This window comes from Salvelinus namaycush, chromosome 5, assembly GCF_016432855.1.
Source record: "Salvelinus namaycush isolate Seneca chromosome 5, SaNama_1.0, whole genome shotgun sequence".
Classification (NCBI taxonomy): Eukaryota; Metazoa; Chordata; class Actinopteri; order Salmoniformes; family Salmonidae; genus Salvelinus; species Salvelinus namaycush.
The window spans coordinates 63,318,390-63,341,068 of NC_052311.1; the positions used below are offsets into that span (position 1 = coordinate 63,318,390).

Consider the following 22,679-nt stretch of genomic DNA (forward strand, 5'->3'; position numbering starts at 1 on the left):
ATACACTTCTGTAGCTGTGCCCTCCTGAATAAGCCCCAGGTGAGTATAGAGGGAGTACTGACGGCTGCAGTGTCAACCTGTTTTCATGCCACTTAGGCAAGCCTCTACTGACCAGTCAGCTCAGGTTTATGTGTACTGTGGTTCTGAACCTGTCACCTTGACATTTCAATGGAGAAACAGTCAAAATCAGTCCCGTGTGACTTAGTTGGTAGAGCATGGCGCTTACAATGCCAGGGTTGTGGGTTTGATTCCCATGGGGGACCAGTATGAACATGTATGCACTCACTACTGGAAGTCTTGGCTAAGAGCATTTGCTAAATGAGTCAAATGTAAACATACAAGCCAAGTCTATTTGCACTGTTAGTCAACTCCTGCTTTTCAGTGTGATATCCAGAGAGCAACAGAAATCCTGTTAGAGCAACTTCTGAAAACGAGAAACTAAGTGGCCTCCCGAGTGGCACAGCGGTCTAAAGGCACTACATTTCAGTGCTAGAGGCATCACTACAAACCCTGGTTCAATTACAGGCTGTATCACAACCAGCTGTGATTGGGAGTCCCATATGGCGCCGCACAATTGGCCCAGTGTCGTTAGGGTTTGGCCGTCATTGTAAATAAGAATTTGTTCTTAACTGACTCGCCTAGTTAAATAAAAGATCCACAATTCTGTTATAAACTACATGTGGTTTTAGCCATTTTTTATTCCATTAATTCACATTTTGCCCCCAAAAATATTAAATTAAAACGACATGGTAACATTTAAAAAGCACATTTTAGAAAGGGAGGAAGTCACATGTCATTGGTACTGCCCAACTCTAGGTCTGAACACAAAGCATCATGGGAACTCGCTCAACCCCATAGTGTAACCAGTGGTCCTTGAAGTCGTAATGACAAAGGTTGAGGGAGATGAGGAAGTGAGACCATATATACAGTTGAGGGGACAACCTTTTGATGCCTATTAACATGTTGTTGAACATTCCAATAGAACACTTGAGAACCTGTCCAAAAGACTGCACTCCCCTTCAGGTAAAAAAACCATCTCACCCTTTGTGACAACAAACCCATTACTTAACAGAAGAGGTATACAATCACACAATACTACCTGACTTTTATGGTTACTAAAAGCCTGATAACTTGGTCAAAGTAAATAGTGCATTTTATTTGTGGGCAGTAGAAGAGGAAACATTGGTATTAGTCTTTATAACTTTATTTTGTCTGCTGAGGTGAGAAGTTACACAAACACTACCTGGGCCAAAGAGAGATTTCTGTATGAGCGGTCCAATATTCTATAGGTAGGTTTGAAACAGGATGCAAAACAAAAGAAACTCATTCCAGACAAAGCAATACAACTTGAATACTGACTACAATCTCAAATCATTGTTACCTGAAAAGACCAAAGCCATGAAATGACTCCATGTATTGACAAACTTGCTAAGCACAGACATGAATGAGTACTCCACATATTTTACTCTCGAATGAGACTTGAAAAATAACATTAAGGCTTTTAATCAGAACCAGATCGAGCCCTACAACACCAATCCAATATTTACCACTCACAATTCAAAAATAACAATTCAAAACTTCAAAAGCCTGCCTTTCCCCTCTCCCAGTCTCTCTTATGGGTAAGGGTGTAGGGATAGAATTATTTTGCCTGCTAAAAATGGCAATGGATAAATTCACACTAGAAGAAAGGTTTCAATCCAAAAAAGAAACAAAACCTTCAAAGAAACACAGGCAGTAATACAAATGTATGGTACTCAAACTCCGGCCCTGGTGACAATGCAAGGTGTGACAGTGTAAATATACAGTATTGGAACCACAAAAGCTGACATTCAGATAAATTAGTCGAATATGACATTGGAGTTGGTTATGTATGGTTACAGCTTCTCCCCCTCTCGCTACACACACAGGGAGAGGGGCTTAGTCTGATGTACATGGAAGAAAAGAAACAAGGAAATGTAAAGGTCCAAATCTGAGAAGGAAAATCACAAAACAAGGCCATTCCTGTCAATAGCTTTCCATCTGATCCTGTCAATAGCTTTCCATCTGATCCTGTCAATAGCTTTCCTTCCCCCTTTTCTCATCAAGAATCTGATCATGTTATCTACATTGGTGGGTCAAATAAAAAAAGTCACCACCTCCCTCTCCCCATATGAAAAGATGAATACGCCTCTGTCCATCCATCTATCCACCACTCTTATAGAGTAGCCCAGTCTACTTCCCCCTCTCCACACCTTCCTAAAGTACTTAAAACAGGCTCCCTCCATTTAAATACAAACCATAAGGTGTGGCAAGACCCCCCCCCCCCCCGCCAGAATGACCCATCTCTTTCTCAAAGTATAAAAATCATTTACCCCGGACCTGTTACTACACACAATTCACAAAAATATTTGAACCCCCCCACCCCTCCCTCCCATGACCCTCTTGGTTTTCATCAGAATACAAACCCTTCATCTCTCCCTTCTCTTTTGCCCAATACCAAATGGATCCCCAGCCCCTACCCCTGGGTACTTCTCTGAACTCCACCTGGCCTTCTGATGGACTAGCTGAAACATTATGTCGCTCACACCTTTTCAGGTCAAAACAAGTGCCTAGGTGGTGTGGGGTTAGGGGTTGATTTGAAATATGGCAATCCACCCCCCTCACTATCCTCGTCTGTCGTCATCCTCTACCAGAAGTCTCGGCGGTGGTAGGCATCAGGGTCGCAGTATTTGGTCACCACCACCCGGTTGGCAAACTTCCTGCCCGTCAGACCCTGCATGGCCTTCTGGGAGTCAAACACTGACATGAACTCCACAAAGATCTATAGGACAGAGAGGGATAGAGAGAGGAAATGTAAGGAGGTTCAATGGAGATCATTCAAAAAGGCATAGTCATAAAGCTGAAGACAGAAGCCTCTCTCTCTCACCTTGCCAGTGCCAGGGACCTCCAGCCCATCCACAGGTCTGGGGATCTCGATGCTCTTGACCTGGCCGTACTTGCTGCACTCGTCCCTCACATCCTCCACGATCTCCTCGTATTCCTCTTCATCCACCAGCTCCTCCACAGCCACCATATTCATCAGACACAGCACCTCAGTGGGCAGGCCAGCCATCTGGGTCATTGAGCTGTTCATCAGGCCCGGCACCTGCAGCGTTACCGGGGTCTGGTTTATACTTGTCTGGAGGGGAGAGAGGAGGGTTGGCGAAGGAGTGTCGGTGGATACAGAACATGCTGTGAGGGATTGGAAAAGTAGAACAGACACAGCACAGGCCGCCCCAAGGGCATAACATATGCTCCCCCTCGTCTCTCTGCTCTACCTAAGATCCTCTGCCCCCTCTGCACAAGTGTATCTTTCTCAGATGTCCTGAAGGCTCCCTGGACCAAGCGTTTCCCCTCTACCTTCTACTTCCCTCTCCACTGTAGCACACTATTCCCTGCCTGACCAGCGTCATCTCTCAGTCTTACCAGAGTGGCATTCTTGGATCCCACGCTGGCTCTCTGCACCAGGAGCTTTTTATCTCCCAGCTGCATGCCGTTGAGTCCTGCTATGGCCTGTGGGGACAGGGCATCTCCAAGTGGTTAATACAGCTGTCAATTATCAGCAGGGACAACCCCCCAGGGTCTATGCACTTCTACACTATATATTGAAATTCCCCCTTTCAAGAACCCAATCAAAAGCTGAATTTAGGATTTTTACCTTTCTACAGATGGTCATTTTAAAAGGTTTTATTAAATTTTTACTGCAATTCAGTTCAATCATAACAGATTACCCTGAAATATTGGGAGTGTAACCATATGAAATCATTTTGTCAAGAGTTATGTCTCTTGCTGTGGGGGCTAAAGTATTATATATGAAACACAAACATTTTATTAATAATATCTCAAGAGCAATATAGTTCCCCTTTAACATTCATTTACATTTTTATTGATATGCAAGTAATTAAAAATGTGAAGAGATACTGCAAAAATGTGTGAGAAAAAAAAACTGGATCAAATCCAAAACCATGACATGGTGTGTGAAGAAGTAAAAATGCAGGGGTTGGTTAGCTACCTGATTCTCCATGGTGATCTGGTCGTTCAGGTTGACGTCTACATACTCACAGAACGCATAACCCTTAGACAAACCTGTGGCACTATCCTTGACCAAGTTAAAGGCCTTGAGAGGCCCAAACGATGTCAGGAGCTCCTTCACCTGGAGAACACAGAGAGGGAAGGGGTGAGATTACCATAGAGATCAGAGGGGAAAAGATGGGAGGGATAGGGGAAAGGGGAGAACAGTCAGACGAGGAGACATTGTTGAACACTTAACATCTCAGACTATTGGAGCTCTTTCAAGCTATCTGGCTTCCGTCAACAGTGTTACTTCAGTACACTGCTAACCGCGTCCAGCATTGACTAGGCATGTGAGGAAACAGGAGGTTTTCACTGGGCCAGACTGGGACGTCACAGGAGGTGAGCAGCCAGCCAGCACACCCCAGTATGGCCCAGTAGGTGGCTCCAGGTGACCTGGTTAGAAGGCTAAGCTGGTTAAGGTTAGCTCACTGACCTGGTCATCATTCAGGTAGTTGGGCAGGCCCCCGATGAACAGCTTGTGGGCCGAGTCAGGCACCACTGTGGACACCACGCCTACACAGACAGAGAAGGAGAGACAAGTTATTTAAAGTCAACCAAACGTTGATATAAACAGCCTACATCCAGTCTGATCCTATAGAGACGGGTAAATAGTTCAAGTAGGCCAGACTAAGAAGGGTTTAAAGATGGACTAAATAGAGAGTGAAGCAGCCAGAGACATTTGGACAGTTAACCAACAGACAGAGACAGACAGGCGGACAGACCAGGCACGTAGACGCTGGGGTTCTCGCTCATGCCGGGCAGAGGCTGGTAGTCATGGGGACGGCGGATCTTCAGACTCTGTCCCTGGAAGATGATGCCGTCGAACGCCATGGCCTGGGTTGTCTCATCCACTGAGCGGAACTGAGGGACAACAAACACAGACCAGGTTTGAGAAAGGTAGAGGGTTAACTTTCACCTGTCAGATGATTTCATAAAGCTCAGATAAAAGGGCCGAATACACCCGCATTAACATCCACAGGGCTGTAGTGGAGCGGGTCGAGAGTTTCAAGTTCCTTGGAGTCCACATCACCAACGAACTATCATGGTCCAAACATACCAAGACAGTCGTGAAGAGGGCACGACAACACCTTTTCCCCCCTCAGGAGACTGAAAAGATTTGGCATGGCCCCCCAGATTCTCTAAAGGTTTTACAGCTGCACCATGAAGAGCATCCTGACCGGTTATGATTTTTCAATGCCGATAACGATTATTGGAGGACCAAAAAAGTCAATACCGATTAATCGTCCGATTTTTATTTATTTATTTGTAATAATGACAATTACAACCATACTGAATGAACACTTATTTTAACTTAATATATCAATAAAAATCAATTTACCCTCAAATAAATAATGAAACATGTTAAATTTGGTTTAAATAATGCAAAAACAAAATGTTGGAGAAGAAAGTAAAAGTGCAATATGTGCCATGTAAGTAAGCTAACGTTTAAGTTCCTTGCTCAGAACAAATGAAAGCTGGTGGTTCCTTTTAACATGAGTCTTTAATATTCCCTGGTAAGAAGTTTTAGGTTGTAGTTATTATAGAAATTATAGGACTATTTCTCTCTATACGATTTGTATTTCATATACCTTTGACTATTGGATGTTCTTATAGGCACTTTAGTATTGCCAGTGTAACAGTATAGCTTCCATCCCTCTCCACGCCGCTACCTGGGCTCGAACCAGGAGCACATCACAACAGCCACCCTCGAAGCAGCGTTACCCATGCAGAGCAAGGGGAACAACTACTCCAAGACTCAGAGCGAGTGACGTTTGAAACACTATTAGCGCGCACCCCGCTAACTAGCTAGCCATTTCACATCGGTTACACCAGCCTAATCTCAAGAGTTGATAGGCTTGAAGTCATAAACAGCGCAATGCTTGAAGCATTGCGAAGAGCTGCTGGCAAAACGCACAAAAGTGCTGTTTGAATGAATGCTTACGAGCCTGCTGGTGCCGACCATCGCTCAGTCAGACTGCTCTATCAAATCATAGACTTAATTATAACATAATAACACACAGAAATACGAGCCTTAGGTCATTAATATGGTCGAATCCGGAAACTATCATCTCAAAAACAAAACGTTTATTCTTTCAGTGAAATACGGAACCGTTACGTATTTTATCTAACGGGTGGCATCCATAAGTCTAAATATTCCTGTTACATTGCACAACCTTCAATGTTATGTAATAATTACGTAAAATTCTGGCAAATTAGTTCGCAATGAGCCAGGCGGCCCAAACAGTTGCATATACCCTGACTCTGCGTGCAAGAGAAGTGACACAATTTCACCTGGTTAATATTGCCTGCTAACCTGGATTTCTTTTAGCTAAATATGCAGGTTTAAAAATATATACTTCTGTGTATTGATTTTAAGAAAGGCATTGATGTTTATGGTTAGGTACACGTTGGAGCAACGACAGTCCTTTTTCGCGAATGCGCACTGCATCGATTATATGCAACGCAGGACACGCTAGATAAACTAGTAATATCATCAACCATGTGTAGTTATAACTAGTGATTATGATTGATTGATTGTTTTTTATAAGATAAGTTTAATGCTAGCTAGCAACTTACCTTGGCTTCTTACTGCATTCGCGTAACAGGCGGGCTCCTCGTGAGGCAGGTGGTTAGAGCGTTGGACTAGTTAACTGTAAGGTTGCTAGATTGAATCCCTGAGCTGACAAGGTAAAAATCTGTCGTTCTGCCCCCGAACAAGGCAGTTAACCCACCGTTCGTAGTGGTATTTCACCGGCGGTCGAGGCCTCCCACTTATTCTACACCTCTCATGTCTCTTCACAGTGCCAGACTAGAGTCAAGCTCAACAGGATCTCTAGGCCATCATTGAAAACAAGAATGTGTTCTTAACTGACTTGCCTAGTTAAATAAAGGTGCAATTTTTTTTTTTTTTTTAATTGGTGTCCAAAATTACCGATTTCCGATTGTTATGAAAACTTGAAATCGGCCCTAATTAAATCGGCCATTCCGATTAATCGGTCGACCTCTAATCCTGACTGGTTGCATCACAGCCTGGTATGGCAACTACTCGGCATCTGACCGTAAGGCGCTACAGAGAGTAGTGCAAACGGCCCAGTACATCGCTGGGACCAAGGTTCCTGCCACCCAGGACCTATATAATAGGCGGTGTCAGAGGAAAGCCCATACAATTGTCAGAGACTCCAGTCACCCAAGTTATAGACTGTTTTCTCTGCTACCACACGGCAAGCGGTACCGGAGTGCCAAGTCTAGGACCAAAAGGCTCCTCAACAGCTTCTACCCCCCAAGCCATTAGACTGCTGAACAATTAATAAAATCACCACCAGACTATTTACATTGACCCCCCCCTTGTACACTGCTGCTACTCGCTGTGTTTGTTACCTATGCACAGTCACTTCGCCCCCACCTACATGTACAGATTACCTCAACTAACCTGTACCCCTGCACACTGACTCTGTACCCGGTGCCCCCTGTATATAGCCTAGTTATTCTTATTGTGTTACTTTATATTATAACTTTTATTTTAGCCTACTTGGTAAACATCTTCTTCTTGAACTGCACTGTTGGTTAAGGGCTTGTGAGTAAGCATTTCACGGTGAAGTCCACACTTGTTGTATTCGCCGCATGTGACAAATAAAGTTTGATTTGATTTGAAAAGAGGTCCGTTTGACTATTGAGGAAGGTCACATTTATTCTCCAGTATTGAGTATTGTCAAGTGGGTGTTGAGACCCACCTCGAGGAAGGCAAAGTTCTTGTCCTGATTGATCTGAACAGCGAGGACGGGGTTCCCTGGAGCCTGAGTGAGACCACCCAGACGCATCTGAGCGTTGAAGAAATCCATCATGGACTCCTACACAGGGAGAGGGAGAGACATTGAGGCAATACTCTGGAAAAGAATCACTCCAACAACAACAGTATTTATTATGCACTCTCTGATAGCCTTAACCTGACAGAATCAGATGGCCCGGCCCCTAGCCTTAACCTGACAGAATCATCCTACCCTATCTTTAAACTGTCAAGGCACTACGGTCAACTTTTTTTTTTACAAGGATCACATGAAAAATGTAGGCGCAAACAAAGAAATTTAAAAGCACAATGAAACATATGAGGAAATAAAAGCTAGAATCCTTAATTTTTCTAGGCACACTGGTCCTCCTAAATAAAAATTCCAGGTCGCACAGCTACATATTCAGGCACATACACATGTAAAATGGCAGCACTGTAGAACCCTGTTAAGCTGTATCAACTTTTACCTACTACCTCTCTCTGATCTCTGTCCCTACATCCATCCAGAAGCTAACTGACCTCTGTGATGCCGAAGGGGATGTTCCCCACGTAGAGCCGACGGGCCTGTCTGGTCATCTGGCTTCCCACCACAGGGACAGGAGTGGGGGTCACGGCCAGGCCGTCTGGGGTCATGGTGGGCAGCAGGGCCGTGGCTGGGATCTGACCCGCAGCTTGAGGAGAAGTCACACATTTAAAAACACAACATTCATACAGCTTCCAGAACAAGATAGTATTAGTAAAACCTCAGTTAAATATGAGGCCAAACGAGGGTCAAAGAGTTGAATAGAGTAGATGAAAATAGAGGAGAGAACAAGGGAGAGAGGAAGAGGATGATGAAGTGAGGCCTCCTCTCTTACCCTGCATGGCTTTGTACTGCATCACACTGATGTGTTCAAAGCCAGGAGGAGGGACGTCCCAGTACTTCTTCACTTTGTTCTTCTTCTTCGTTTCACGGTGCGGGGAACGACTGATGGAGAGAAAATAGGACAGGAGGAGTGAGGACAGAAAGACCAACAAAGGAGTGCAGGGAGAAACAGATGAAGCAAAAAGACAAATAGAAGTCATTACTTGTGATGTCCTCTGAGTCAAGCCTTATACAGACCTTTAGAGAAACCTACAGCTTCTCTTTAACCCATCTATGACAAACACCAGGTTTACACTTCTGAATCCATGTTTAATTATTGTACCTTTTACAAATATAAGTGATTTCAAATGACATACTACTTTTAAATGACATTTACAGTGGATGATGTCACAGAGCCCTACAAATGTAACCCATTATTACAGAGTTGACCCTACAGTTTCATTTCTCTCTCTCCATAGAAACCCCTTACCAAAACCTTCCCACACAATGGTATACACAGGATATAATACGCTGTTGTAAACATGAGTGGATAGTACACAATCAGAGGAAAGATCACTTGCTAGAGTGACTGGAGTGATATTGTAATAATGCAGAAACAAGCTCTGTGTTAGTTTGCTGTATTACCTTACAGCAATCTCTTGGGGTTGTTGTTGGGATGGTGAGCTGAAATGACATTGGAAGGAGTTCACATTTCATTTCACTCCAACCCTGGTCACAGGTAGTTCCACTGCAGGAAGTGGAACTAGAGTGCAATTCGAAATTAGCCCCAAGCCACTGTTTGTATGAACATAGATCCTAAAGGATTGGATAGGTATAAGCAATATGGTCTTCTGCTGGAGCGCTCACCACATCCACTCCTTTCAGATCTACTAGTAGGGCCTAGGGATAGGGACCGATTTGGAATCAGGCACCTACACTTCTACAGAACACTGAGGTCTAGTAAGTGTACGTTATGGCTCTTTCCACTAAAACAAATGCATCCTAAAACAACTTCAGGGACCAGGTGTAGAATGTTCAATGTGTGTGAACACTGTTAGATGTGGGTCTTCCTCCACAAAGTTGCATTTCACTGTCAGGACAATAGGTAGGCTACCTCATACAGAGGAATAATGCTGTGTATCAATATGCTTGAGAGCTTTCTATTTCAGATTTAAACTTACAGTCAGTGGAGGTACAGTCAGTGTTGCCTGGGTTGCTTATTTTCCAAGAGTCCTGATACTGTTCACTCATCAGGTGTGCAGATAGCCCTACTCTAACCAGTACGTAGTACCTGCACGTAACTAGGTCTCTTACACACCTGAGAGCGTGCAGTAAGACAATGCTGTAGTTACCTGCGTCTCGGTCTGCGCTCCTTGCTGTCTCCACGGCGATCCCTGCTGCGTCTGTCCTTGTCTCTGCTCCTCCTCTTCCTCTCTCTGCTGCGGCTGCGAGAGGGGGAGCGACGGTGGTGGCGGTTCTCCTTGTCCTTCTCCGCTGGAGGAAGGGAAATCAAAGGGAAGGAACGGTGAAACAATAGGAAGAGGGAGGGTGGGAGGAAAGAAAACAGAAAGGGAGGAAAGAAAACAGAGGGGGAGGAGAGAAAACGGTTGAGTTAAAATAATATAGCTATGCCATTAAAACAGACGCTTTTATCCAAAGCGACACAGTCATGCGTGCATACATTTTACGTACGGGTGTTCCCGGGAATCGAGCGACCTATCCTGGCGTTGCAAGCGCCATGCTCTACCAACTGAGCTACAGAGGACCATAGAGATGGGGAGGAGAGAAGATGGTACAGGGGGCAAGAGGATTGACACCGTTACGTGTTTACTTTCATAGGATATAGCTACTGTATGGCCAAGAGATGTTAACTTTTCATGGATTCAACACATTCAGAGCTGGAAAACGTCAGCTGGCTCAAAACAGGGCCGATTAGTGACAAAAATATCGTTACTTTTAAACAATGGGTTAGCTAGTTATAGCCACACGAATGTGCCTGGGACGACAGCTGCGACAGTGTGGGCTCTAGCAGCTAACGTTACTACTAGCTAGTTAGCCAGCCCGCGCTCTTGTGTTGTGATGATATGCGATTGCTAACTAGCTAGTTTATAACCTGGTTATAAAATATAAGTGATTAACTAGCTAGCTTACCTTGTTTGTTTTCAGACAGTTGTCTCTCGAATTCGTCGAAATCCGACATTGCCGTTTCTTATTTGCTAGCCCTAGCTAGTTAGTTAGTTGTGACTGTAAAATGGACGGGAATGCTGAGCGGTCGCTAGTTTGCGAAAAAAGTGCACAACACACTTAGTAAAATGCTAGCTAACTACACACCACTAATGCAACGGTTTAGAAATATCAAAGTAAACAACTCCAGGTGAGTTAAAGATGTGGTTCTAGTTTACACTAATAACTGAAAATAACATTGATAAAGAAAACCTGTTATCTTGTGCTAGCTAGTTGGATAAAGCAAAGTCCAGGCTGGGGCCTGTTCTTGAAGCAGTCGTGGTAGCGAGCTAATGCTAACTAGCAAGTCGAGTGAATAAGGATATGCTGGTACAATTGCACATCCAATGTTATGCCGTTCGTCCTGTTGATGTTGCAACGGTGTTTGGCGTCGTCCCAATATATGTTTTTCAATTAAATGTATACAAGGAGAAAATACGGGATATGTTCGGTATGCCCGCTTTTTGCGTTTCGTCGCCCAGGCACCCCGTGACACCGGAAGTTGATCTACACATTTTACTTTTAGCGCCCCCTTTGGGCTTGTAATTCAACCAACAAAAACATGTACATACAGTATGTTCTCTTTGCCCTAGCACCAAACAAGAAGTTCTTACAAAATGCATGGTATTTTCTAACATTGGACATTATAGTATGCATTGCATACATGAAAGCTAGATATCCCTGTACTGATTTCAGAAACAACCTCTCAGATCTGTGATTACAACAGAAAGGAGTTTGACCCAGGGGAGCAGCATTTGTTTTTCCTAGCATCTCCCTATCTACACACTCATAGAGAAACACACGTCAAATCATGATTTTTTAAGAAATCAAATGCTTTAATGGCATTTCTGTTTTACAGTCCATACAATTTGTATAATCAACCAAACATTTTCAGTTTTTGAATATAGGCTACTCCTCGTGATTCTTGAAGAGAAATACAATATTAAACATTTTTTAAATGCTGCACAAACAAAGACCGGTATCTTAAATGATACAGGTTGTACTGCACCGTTCAGTAAATTATTGGTTCCTTATTAAAGTCAAAATGACATCTCTGACCCGTATAAAAGGTGTTGTAACATAACATGATTTCAGCAGTTGTACACACTGATACCTGTCAGTGGGTGAGTTTGTGTTGTGAATAAGTAAGACATGAAGTTTAAAGTGAGAGGTACCCTTTCACACGCTCAGACAACCTGGGGTCTCAGCAATTCCTTGTACCAGTATAATAAACACACAATATACCACTATATTACACCATCGCCAATACTACTGCTATTGTTTTTTTAACATCATTATTAAGTTCAACAACAGCTCTGTCTAAACAACTGACCAACAAGAGTTACTTTCACATGCAATTGTAATGGGGAACTGGTGATTGATTTTGATTTACAGACATGTTCAAATAAAAATCAACATTTGTATTTTGTCCCTTTTGTGGAAATCACTGAGCTTATTGGAACACAAAGAAAGAGAAGCGTAATAGTATGCAATCTAATTGCAATAAATTATTCTCAAGCAAACAAAGTATTGCAGTAGAGAACTGATAAAAGAAAGCACAAATCTCAACTGATGGTGAAATAGCACAGTAAATCATACTACTATTATAGTAAAAACGAATCTTCGTAGCACAGTACAAAGGGTACGTGATGTTACACTACACCACATTTCAGTCAAATTACACATCTCACAACTGTATGCTACAGTGGCACTTTACAGTGACAGAATATATTCTGGTGCAACAAAAAAAGTGATGTATTTGTGGTACAACAGCTTAACCTCACAGTAGAACTATCCCCAAAACTGTCCCCATCCTCCTTCCAAAGCAAAGAGTATCTGCTTATTCTGTTGTTCTGGTGCAGACACAACACCAGTGGTCAGTCAGCTAGCTAACTTCCTTTGTTTCAGAACCTGGAAGCTTTCTGACAGAACACTGGAATGATTCTACTTAAGATTGAATCTGAGCAATAGTGTGCAACTACTCTTTGCTTTGTTCAGTTTGTGGTCGCGTGAGTTTCCTTCTCTTTAAGAGAATCCTCTCCTCCTTTCAACCTGGAGAAATGAGAGACAGATCCAAAATCACAAGATGTGGGCTTTTTTAAATATCTAAATAAGGTCATCATTTAAGTGCACAAATAATACACTTGTTTTTGAAGTGCTAGGGAAAAGACGAGGGAATGTTATCCAAACAACAAACATTTATCTGTAAATAAAGATGTATTTATAGTATTGGCATTGCTTTTGTGAGTGTGCAGAAAATGACACCACTTTTACATGAAGACACTAAAAGGTGAAATGCTGACAGCTCAAAATAGATGATCGTCAAAAAAGACCGTATTACCTCAAATAGTCAGCATGGCACTTATTTCAAGTATGATGAAAATAAAGAGCCAGTTTGGAATGCTACAAATCTATGATTTGATCACTGTACCTTCATGCTGCTACTGTAAGTAATTGGGAGAAGCACGGCCTCTTCAGACAATAGCACCACTTTTTGGCACTGGCAAAATGGGGCCCTACGTGTCAAAATTGCACTGAAATACAGTACTACAAAGTTCAATAGTACTCTGGTCAGAAATAAGGAATGCTATAGTTCATGACCTCTGCTTCAAAAGGATTCTGAACAAATAGTTAAGAATAGAAAACAAACTCTGTACGGGATGGGCAACAACCTCCCCTACATATCCAGCGCTCCCATACACAAATCTTAACTTTCCATAAATGTCTGAATCTTAGGGAGATGGTTGAGTGACGACCTTCTCCAAAATTCCCACCCTGCTCTTCTCCATGACAAAATGAAGCCCTCCTCCCCCCAGAGCACCCCCCCATCCCCTTGGACCCCAGATTCCCCTCATCCCCTAGGCCCCAGCGTCCCTCCCCCCATCAGTGTCTGAACCTGTAAGAGATGGGTAGTAGCAGGTTGTTCTTCTTCAGGGCCTGCACCCTGCTGAGCGTCTCCTCGTCCAGGGCGACGTAGCAGCGCCGTGCGTAATCCAGCAGCTTCTCCTTGGACGGGTCAAACTCGCCCACCTCCGCCACCTTCTCCGGGGCCACCAGCAGCATCTCAGCGATGGGCGTGGTGGAGGCCACTGTGTTGCGGTCTACGCCGTGGATCTGGAAGGCCTTAGACATGTTCTTCAGCCGCTGGTAGGTCAGCAGGATCTTCTTGTAGCGAAACAGAACCCCTGCAGCGTCTTTGACTAGAGGGGGAGGAGATGGAGGGAGGTGGGGATTGATTAGGCCTACTTCAAGGAAGGAAAGAAAGAAGCATTTCCAAAGCATTTTTTTATTTTTTTTATTTTTTTATTTCACCTTTATTTAACCTGGTAGGCCAGTTGAGAACAAGTTCTCATTTACAACTGCGACCTGGCCAAGATAAAGCAAAGCAGTGCGACAAAAAAACAACAACACAGAGTTACACATGGGATAAACAAAAGTACAGTCAATAACAATAGAAAAATCTATATACAGTGTGTGCAAATGGAGTAAGGAGGTAAGGCAATAACTAGGCCATAGTAGCGAAGTAATTACAATTTAGCAAATGAACACTGGAGTGATAGATGTGCAGATGATGATGTGCAAGTTGAAATACTAGTGTGCAAAAGAGCAAAATAAAGTAAATAAAAACAATATGGGGATGAGGTAGGTAGTTGGATGGGCTATTTACAGATGGGCTGTGTACAGCTGCAGCGATCGGTGAGCTGCTCAGACAGCTGATGCTTAAAGTTAGTGAGGGAGATATAAGTCTCCAACTTCAGCGATTTTTGCAAATCGTTCCAGTCATTGGCAGCAGAGAACTAGAAGGAAAAGCGGCCAAAGGAGTTGTTGGCTTTGGGGATGACCAGTGAGATATACCTGCTGGAGCGCGTACTACGGGTGGGTGTTGTTATGGTGACCAGTGAGCTGAGATAAGGGGGCGCTTTACCTAGAAAATACTTAAAGATGACCTGGAGCCAGTGGGTCTGGCGACGAATATGTAGCGAGGGCCAGCCAACGAGAGCACACAGGTCGCAGTGGTGGGTGGTATATGGGGCTTTGGTTACAAAACGGATGGCACTGTGATAGACTACATCCAGTTTGCTGAGTAGAGTGTTGGAGGCTATTTTGTAAATGACATCCCCAAAGTCGAGGATCGGTAGGATAGTCAGTTTTACGAGGGTATGTTTGGCAGCATGAGTGAAGGAGGCTTTGATGCGAAATAGGAAGCCGATTCTAGATTTAATTTGGGATTGGAGATGCTTAATATGAGTCTGGAACGAGAGTTTACAGTCTAGCCAGACACCTAGGTATTTGTAGTTGTCCACATATTCTAAGTCAGAACCGTCCAGAGTAGTGATGCTAGTCGGGCGGGTGGGTGCGGGCAGCGATTGGTTGAAGAGCATGCATTTAGTTTTACTAGCGTTTAAGAGCAGTTGGAGGCCACGGAAGGAGTGTTGTATGGCATTGAAGCTCGTTTGGAGGTTTGTTAACAGTGTCCAAAGAAGGGCCAGATGTATACAGAATGGTGTCGTCTGCATAGAGGTGGATCAGAGAATCACCCGCAGCAAGAGCGACAACATTGATATATACAGAGAAAAGTGTCGGCCCGAGAATTGAACCCTGTGGTACCTCCATAGAGACTGACAGAGGCCCGGACAACAGGCCCTCCAATTTGACACACTGAACTCTATCAGAGAAGTAGTTGGTGAACCAGGTGAGGCAGTCATTTGAGAAACCAAGGCTGTTGAGTCTGCCGATAAGAATATGGTGATTGACAGAGTCGAAAGCCTTGGCCAGGTCGATGAAGATGGCTGCACAGTACTGTCTTTTATCGATGGCGGTTATGATATCGTTTAGTACCTTGAGCGTGGCTGAGGTGCACCCGTGACCAGGTCGGAAACCGGATTGCACAGCGGAGAAGGTACGGTGGGATTCGAAATGGTCAGTGATCTGTTTGTTAACTTGGCTTTTGAAGACTTTGGAAAGGCAGGGCAGGATGGATATAGGTCTGTAACAGTTTGGGTCAAGAGTGTCACCCCCTTTGAAGAGGGGGATGACCGCGGCAGCTTTCCAATCTTTAGGAATCTCGGACGATACGAAAGAGAGGTTGAACAGACTAGTAATAGGGGTTGCAACAATGGCGGCAGATAATTTTACAAAGAGTGGGTCCAGCTTGTCTAGCCCAGCTGATATGTACGGGTCCAGGTTTTGCAGCTCTTTCAGAACATCTGCTATCTGGATTTGGATGAAGGAGAAGCTGGGAGGCTTGGGCAAGTAGCTGCGGGGGGTGCGGAGCTGTTGGCCGGGGTTGGGGTAGCCAGGAGGAAAGCATGGCCAGCCGTGCTTATTGAAATTCTCGATTATTGTCGATTTATCGGTGGTGACAGTGTTTCCTAGCCTCAGTGCAGTGGGCAGCTGGGAGGAGGTGCTCTTATTCACCATTGACTTTACAGTGTCCCAGAACTTTTTGGAGTCTGTTTGAAAAGGCTAGCCTTGGCTTTCCTAACTGACTGTGTGTATTGGTTCCTGACTTCCCTGAAAAGTTGCATATCGCGGGGACTATCCATGCCTAGTGCAGTACGCCACAGGATGTTTTTGTGCTGGTCGAGGGCAGTCAGGTCTGGAGTGAACCAAGGGCTATATCTGTTCTTAGTTCTACATTTTTTGAAAGGGGCATGCTTATTTAAGATGGTGAGGAAATTACTTTTAAAGAACAACCAGGCATCCTCTACTGACGGGATGAGGTCAATGTTCTTCCAGGATTCCCGGGCCAGGTCGATTAGAAAGGCCTGTTCGCAGAAGTGTTCTAGGGAGCGTTTGACAGTGATGAGGGCTGGTCGTTTGACCGCGGACCCATAACTGATGCAGGCAATGAGGCAGTGATCGCTGAGATCCTGATTGAAAACAGCAGAGGTGTATTTGGAGGGCAAGTTGGTCAGGATAATATCTATGAGGGTGCCCATGTTTACGGATTCAGGGACCTGGTGGGTCCCTTGTGTGAGATGGAAGGCATCTAGCTTAGATTGTAGGACGGCCGGGGTGTTAAGCATATCCCAGTTCAGGTCACCTAACAGAACGAACTTTGAAGATAGATGGGGCAATCAATTCACATATGGTGTCCAGGGCACAGCTGGGAGCTGAGTGGGGTCTATAACAGTAAGATACTTATTTCTGGAGAGATAAATTTGTTTAATTAGAAGCTCGTACTGTTTGAGCATAGACCTGGAAAGTATGACAGAACTCTGCAGTAGATTGCAACTCCTCCCCCTGGCAGTTCTATCTTGACGGAAAATGTTGTAGTTGGGGATGGAAATCTCCGAATTTTTGGTGGAACATGAAATGAGTAACATGGCTGCCATTGTCCCTCACCTCTCTGCCTCTCCCTGGTGATTCGGAAGACCCGCCTCCTCTTCATCCCTGGGTGCCCACCGCTGCTCATGCCCTCTGACATCACGTCCTCTCCTGAAATCATTTCCTCCTCGTTCATGTAGCCATCCTGCTCCAGGAACTCCTCGGCCTCCCCCAGGAGGGACAGGGAATCTAAACAGACAAACAAGACCGTGATAAAAAACAACTTTAGACTAGAGGTGCTAGACTAGAGGTGCTCATAGTTTGGACTAGGGATTGTCACAGAAGTGAACATTTATTCCTGTCCCATCTGGTACTGTCCATTTCTCCCCCTATACTGTCCTGATTAGTGGTGGGAAAAGTCCCCAATTGTCATACTTGTGTAAATTAAAGATACCTTATTAGAAAATGACAAGTAAAAGTGAAAGTCACCCAGTAAAATCCTACTTGGGTAAAAGTCTAAAAGTATTTGGTTTTAAATATACTTAAGTATCAAAAGTAAATGGAATTGCTCAAATATACATAAGTATCAAAAGTAAAAGTATGAATAATTTCAAATTCCTTATATTAAGCAAACCAGCATGCACAATTGTCTTGTTTTTTAATTTATTTTACGGACAGCCAGGGGCACACTCTAACACTCAGACAAAATTTACAAACGAAGCATTTGTGTTTAGTGAGTCCACAATATCAGAGGCAGTAGGGATGAGCAGGGATGTTTTCTTGATAAGTGTGTGAATTGGACCATTTCCTGTCCTGCTAAGCATTCAAAATATAACGAGTACTTTTGAGTGTCGGGGAAAATGAATGGAGTAAAAAGTACATTATTTTCTTTAGGAATGTAAGTAAAGTAAAAGTTGTCAAAAATATAAATAGTACAGGTAAGTAGAGATACCCCCAAATAATACTTAAGTAGTACTTTAAAGTATTTTTACTTAAGTACTGTACATCACTGGTCCTGACCCATCCAGATAAAAATCCCCAATATTTACACACAGAAATGAGAAATAACTTCCTCCATTAGCTGCTCATCTCTGTCCCCCACTCTGCTGTGAGTAGCCATCATCAATGACTGTATATATGGTAGCCATAGCAACTGGTTTGTTTGGCTGCTGCTCAGCGCTCACGAGACAGTTGCCAGCAGTTCACACACAACCCCATTACCCGATTTTGGCCCTCAACCAGATTAAATGGCCGGAGGCTGTATCTGCCACCCTATGGCCATCCTACTCTTTACTTCAGATGGCACGGGTTTAGTTAAATATGCAAACAATTGGCCGGTAATATTGTTGGTGGAGCAGCTATGCCGCTTCATGCCGCTTGTCCCGTTCTCCGGTTGGTTCTGTGTACTCGGTTCCTTCGTTGTCAAAGACAACTCCATCACATTTAGCTGAAACATCGCTCATTCCTTTTAATGGCTCTAATGTTAGTGATGGGTCCTTGGCTGCAACAAGACATTGCAATTCCTCTCTTGAAGGCTTCATCATTCACTGATGTACGTTGGCATCTGAGGTAAAGTAGGGACCGGCTAAAACTGGAGCAAGGAGTGAGAGTGAGCCTGAGCCTAACCCTCCCCCCAAAAAATATTTGTATAACTATTCCTGTACTGTGACCGTTCCTGTGGACTGTCGATCCTGTCCAGTCCTGTCCTGAACTCGACCCTAGAACTTCCCACTAATTCCTTTTTATTTTTTTTACTCCTTTTTCTCCCCAATTTCGTGGTATGCAATTGGTAGTTACAGTCTTGTCTCATCGCTGCAACTCCCGTACGGACTCGGGAGAGGCGAAGGCAGAGAGCTGTGCATTCACCGAAACACAACCCAACGAAGCCGCACTGATTCTTGGCACAATGCCCAGTTAACCCAGAAGCCTGCCGCACCAATGTGTCGGAGGAAACACCGTACACCTGTGTCAGCGTGTACTGCGCCCGGCCCGCCACAGGAGTCACTAGTGCGCGATGGGACAAGGACATCCCTGCCGGCCAAACCCTCCGCTAACCCGGACGACGCTGGGCCAATTGTGCGCCGAACCATGGGTCTCCCGGTCGCGGCCGGCTGCGACAGAGCCTGGACTCGATCCCAGAATCTCTAGTGGCACAGCTAGCACTGCGATGCAGGGCCTTAGACCACTTCACTACTCGTGAGGCCTCTCCCATTCCTGCCGGAATCCCTTGGCACGTGCAAGAGTCCTGTTCCCATGTCAACCTCTAGTCTGGATCCCATTACCTGGCCCTATGCTCCCGTGTGCATTCATGTCACTCATGGTGGCTCTGTTAGCGCTGCTACTGCCACTGCTGTGCCCCTGCAAGAGGGTCTGGGAGGCCCCGGAGCTGAACATGGAGCTCATCGCGGCCATCTGATTGGCTATCGTGCTGGAAGTGTGGTTTTTGGGTGGGGCCATGGCAGTGGGGGAGGGTCTTCGCTGGAATATCTGACGAGATGTGAAACGCTGTGGCTCGGACTTCTGCTCTGAAAGGGTTAACGGACGGAAAAGGAGAAGATCAATGAGGGTGATCAGTGAACTGAGGCCAGTAGTGGTGAGAGGTGATGAGAATATATAGAATATGCTCTGGATCTAGATACATGTATCATGAACAAGGGACTAGTGAAGTCATAAAGCAGTCCTTACCAGCTGGCCGCTCCCCCTCTCTCCTCGGCTTCCATTCAAAACGTCTAGAGTCATAGCCTGCAGGAGGAAAAACAACGGTTCCCGAGAATAAATCTATGCCTGTAAAAAGTATGTTCTTTTACATGCTGACCAAACCGGCTCCACGCGTGCGTCTGCATGCTGATTTTGTCTATCCCCACCAGACTTGTTCACGACACGCAGGTTAAAATACCAAAACCAACTGTGGACCAACTATATTAATTTGGGGACAGGTCGAAACACACACAAAACTTTCATGGACATTTAGCTAACTAATTTGTCCTGGAAAATAAACATTGGGTTGTTATTTTACCTGAAATGCATATAGTCCTTTTTTTATGGATCTTTTTAGAATTTTTACCCATGTTGTGTAATACAAAATCGTGTGTTCTCTACTCCGACAATTAATCCACAGATAAAAAGGGGAAACCTAGTTAGTTTTTCTCCTTGTTCATTCTTCTTCTTCTGTGGAGTTTTATATGGTGGTTGGCAACCATATTTAAGGTACATTACCACTACCAAATAGATTGGAGTGTGGACCTCCATCTTTCAATCACACACATGGGTATATGCTCCTAAAAACCAATGAGAAGATGGGAGAGGCGGGTCTTGCAGCACATCAAGCGTCTAAAATAGAACCAAGTTCTAGAACCAAGTTCTATTTTAGCGCCTGGCTACGCAGACGCTGGTTGAGGTGCACAAACAGTTGGGATGAAATTATTGAATAACATGTGTACATATATTTAGCAACGCTCGTGCACGCAACGTGGGTGGTGTGGTTAGCATGGTAGAACTTCTCTAATCACAATATATCTTTCTCCATCATGGTTGTGTCCCCCCAGTGTCCATCCTCCTTCCCAAACCCTCTCCATGCCCCTCTCTCACCATTGCTGTACTGGCTCTCACTGGGGCCCTGGTTCTGATGGCCCTGGGTCTTGGTAGAGAAGATGAAGCGGTCCAGCTGGCAACGCAGGAAGTCCCTCTCCTCCTCCAGGTCCTCGATGCGTTTGTGCAGCCACGAGTTCTTCTCCAGGGAGATCTGCAGCTGCGTCCGCAGGTTGGTGATCAGAAGGTACGAGCTGCCTGGTGGGGGGGCGCCCGAGGGAGGGGGCGACTCTGAGAAACACACACAGGAAGTTAAGGGTCAGGGAATGAATATTAGGATTAATCTTAATCACTAACCGATTCACACCGGAGAAACCAGGTGAGTGGACTCACTGGACTGTCCTTCCAGATGGTCATTCAACTACATTCATCTATGGTATGGGTTCTGATCTAGTAGGAAATGAAAGCTTTGATATGAACCGTCAAAACTCTGTTCATTCTGGTTGAAGAAGCCTTGCTGCTCAAAGTTGTTCTCCTCAAAGGGAATGGAGATTTCATAGGCATCCTCGTTCTTCGGAGCTACAGAGGGAGAAATATACAGTAAGCATTATTATGGCTAAATAACTGTTATCACTTTGTCATGAAGAGGTAAATACACAGCTATATCAATGATGCAGATTTTAGAAGGTTTCATAATCTTACTCTGCATGGGGTGGGTGCCTGTGTGGTTCTTGGAGGTAGGCAAAGCGTCATTAATATTTCCCTCCTGCATCTCGTGCACCCTTCATTGTACAGAAATAATACAGGTTTATTAATGTATTACATTTGGCACGCAACATCCAATGATGGATAACAACTCCCATTGACGATGTTTCGTTGCAAATGTAACAGTATGCAGTCAGTTTTGTAATAACTTCGAAGTGTTGCCTTCAGCTTGCCTACTAAGCATTTGTGGATGCAATTATGCCACTAGAAATGTAATTACTAGTAGTTACAGTATGGCAATTCTCAGCAGAGATGCAGAATAAGTTACCTACTTATTTCGCACAGATCTCTTTATTCCCCTTTGTCTAACGTTACACTTGCGAGCGTACTAGCAAGTTATATTAGCACATTATACACGATGTTCGTTGCTGACATATGCTAGTTTGCAAGATGTAGCGTTATAATAAAAAATGCACACGTTAGCTAGCTACATATCAAATTGCCATAAGGACTCTGCTAATCTTACACAGGCTAGTTAGATAATCAGCAGCTAGCTATTTTACTAGTAGCAAGCTAGCAGCTTCTTTTACGCACAAACTATTTTCTGGTGGTGTTCTCCACAAATCAATGATATATGAACCGTTATTCAGTCGTTATAACAATGTATTTCATATGTAAATCCCGTTCATTCTGTCCACTTTCGTACCTAGCTAGAACAATAACAATATAGCGTTAATTTTACAAGTCTTGTTTACGTCCTTTGCCGTCATTTCCGGTTACTTAAGGGAGAGTCTATAATTGACCGAAATGTAGTTTGTAACGAAAAGGCGCTGCTGTACAAAATGTGCAGTTTTGTCACATAACACAATGCAACAGATGTTTCAAGTTTTGAGCAAGCGTGCAATTGGCATGTTGACTGCAGGAATGTCCACCAGAGCTGTTGGCAGAGAATTTAATTGTCATTTCTCTACCATAAGCCGTCTCCAACTTTGTATTTAGAGAATTTGGCAGTACGTCCAATTTGCCTCACAACCGCAGAACACATGTAACCACGCCAGCCCAGGAACTCCACATCTGGCTTCTTCACCTGCAGGATCATGTGAGACCGGCCACCCAGGCAGCTGATTTGGGGAAAAACTCATTCTGATTGGCTGGTCTCAGATGATTAGGGCCTAATTCAATTATTTCAATTGACTGATTTCCTTATATGAACTGTAACTCGGTAAAATCGTT

At 44.3% G+C, this 22,679-nt stretch overlaps 2 protein-coding genes across 9 annotated transcripts; both read right to left on the reverse strand.

Annotated features, from left to right (window-relative positions):
* Nucleotides 1-678: 678 nt before the first annotated feature.
* Nucleotides 679-11,450, reverse strand: LOC120048687 (splicing factor U2AF 65 kDa subunit-like). Of its 4 annotated transcripts, XM_038994826.1 has the most exons (13): nucleotides 10,872-11,450; nucleotides 10,413-10,475; nucleotides 10,073-10,214; nucleotides 9,366-9,404; nucleotides 8,734-8,843; nucleotides 8,396-8,547; nucleotides 7,824-7,940; nucleotides 4,815-4,953; nucleotides 4,526-4,605; nucleotides 4,031-4,171; nucleotides 3,445-3,531; nucleotides 2,906-3,157; nucleotides 679-2,800 (listed from the first exon to the last, which is right to left on the reverse strand). In XM_038994826.1, the coding sequence occupies exons 1-13, from the start codon at nucleotides 10,918-10,920 to the stop codon at nucleotides 2,666-2,668; spliced, it is 1,506 nt and encodes a 501-aa protein (XP_038850754.1). In that variant the 5' UTR covers nucleotides 10,921-11,450; the 3' UTR covers nucleotides 679-2,665. The 4 variants fall into 4 exon arrangements, with proteins under 4 accessions (XP_038850754.1, XP_038850757.1, XP_038850756.1 ...); XM_038994829.1 differs by lacking the exon at nucleotides 10,413-10,475; XM_038994828.1 differs by lacking the exon at nucleotides 9,366-9,404.
* A 313-nt stretch (nucleotides 11,451-11,763) lies between these two features.
* LOC120048688 (coiled-coil domain-containing protein 106-like) lies at nucleotides 11,764-22,222 on the reverse strand. Of its 5 annotated transcripts, none has more exons than XM_038994835.1 (9): nucleotides 22,153-22,222; nucleotides 21,444-21,523; nucleotides 21,222-21,320; nucleotides 20,802-21,032; nucleotides 19,899-19,955; nucleotides 19,496-19,738; nucleotides 17,292-17,462; nucleotides 13,840-14,143; nucleotides 11,764-12,995 (listed from the first exon to the last, which is right to left on the reverse strand). In XM_038994835.1, the coding sequence occupies exons 2-9, from the start codon at nucleotides 21,511-21,513 to the stop codon at nucleotides 12,938-12,940; spliced, it is 1,233 nt and encodes a 410-aa protein (XP_038850763.1). In that variant the 5' UTR covers nucleotides 21,514-21,523; nucleotides 22,153-22,222; the 3' UTR covers nucleotides 11,764-12,937. The 5 variants fall into 5 exon arrangements, with proteins under 5 accessions (XP_038850763.1, XP_038850761.1, XP_038850760.1 ...); XM_038994833.1 differs by having other exon boundaries at nucleotides 22,041-22,193; XM_038994832.1 differs by having other exon boundaries at nucleotides 21,779-22,193.
* Between the last annotated feature and the right edge of the window lie 457 nt (nucleotides 22,223-22,679).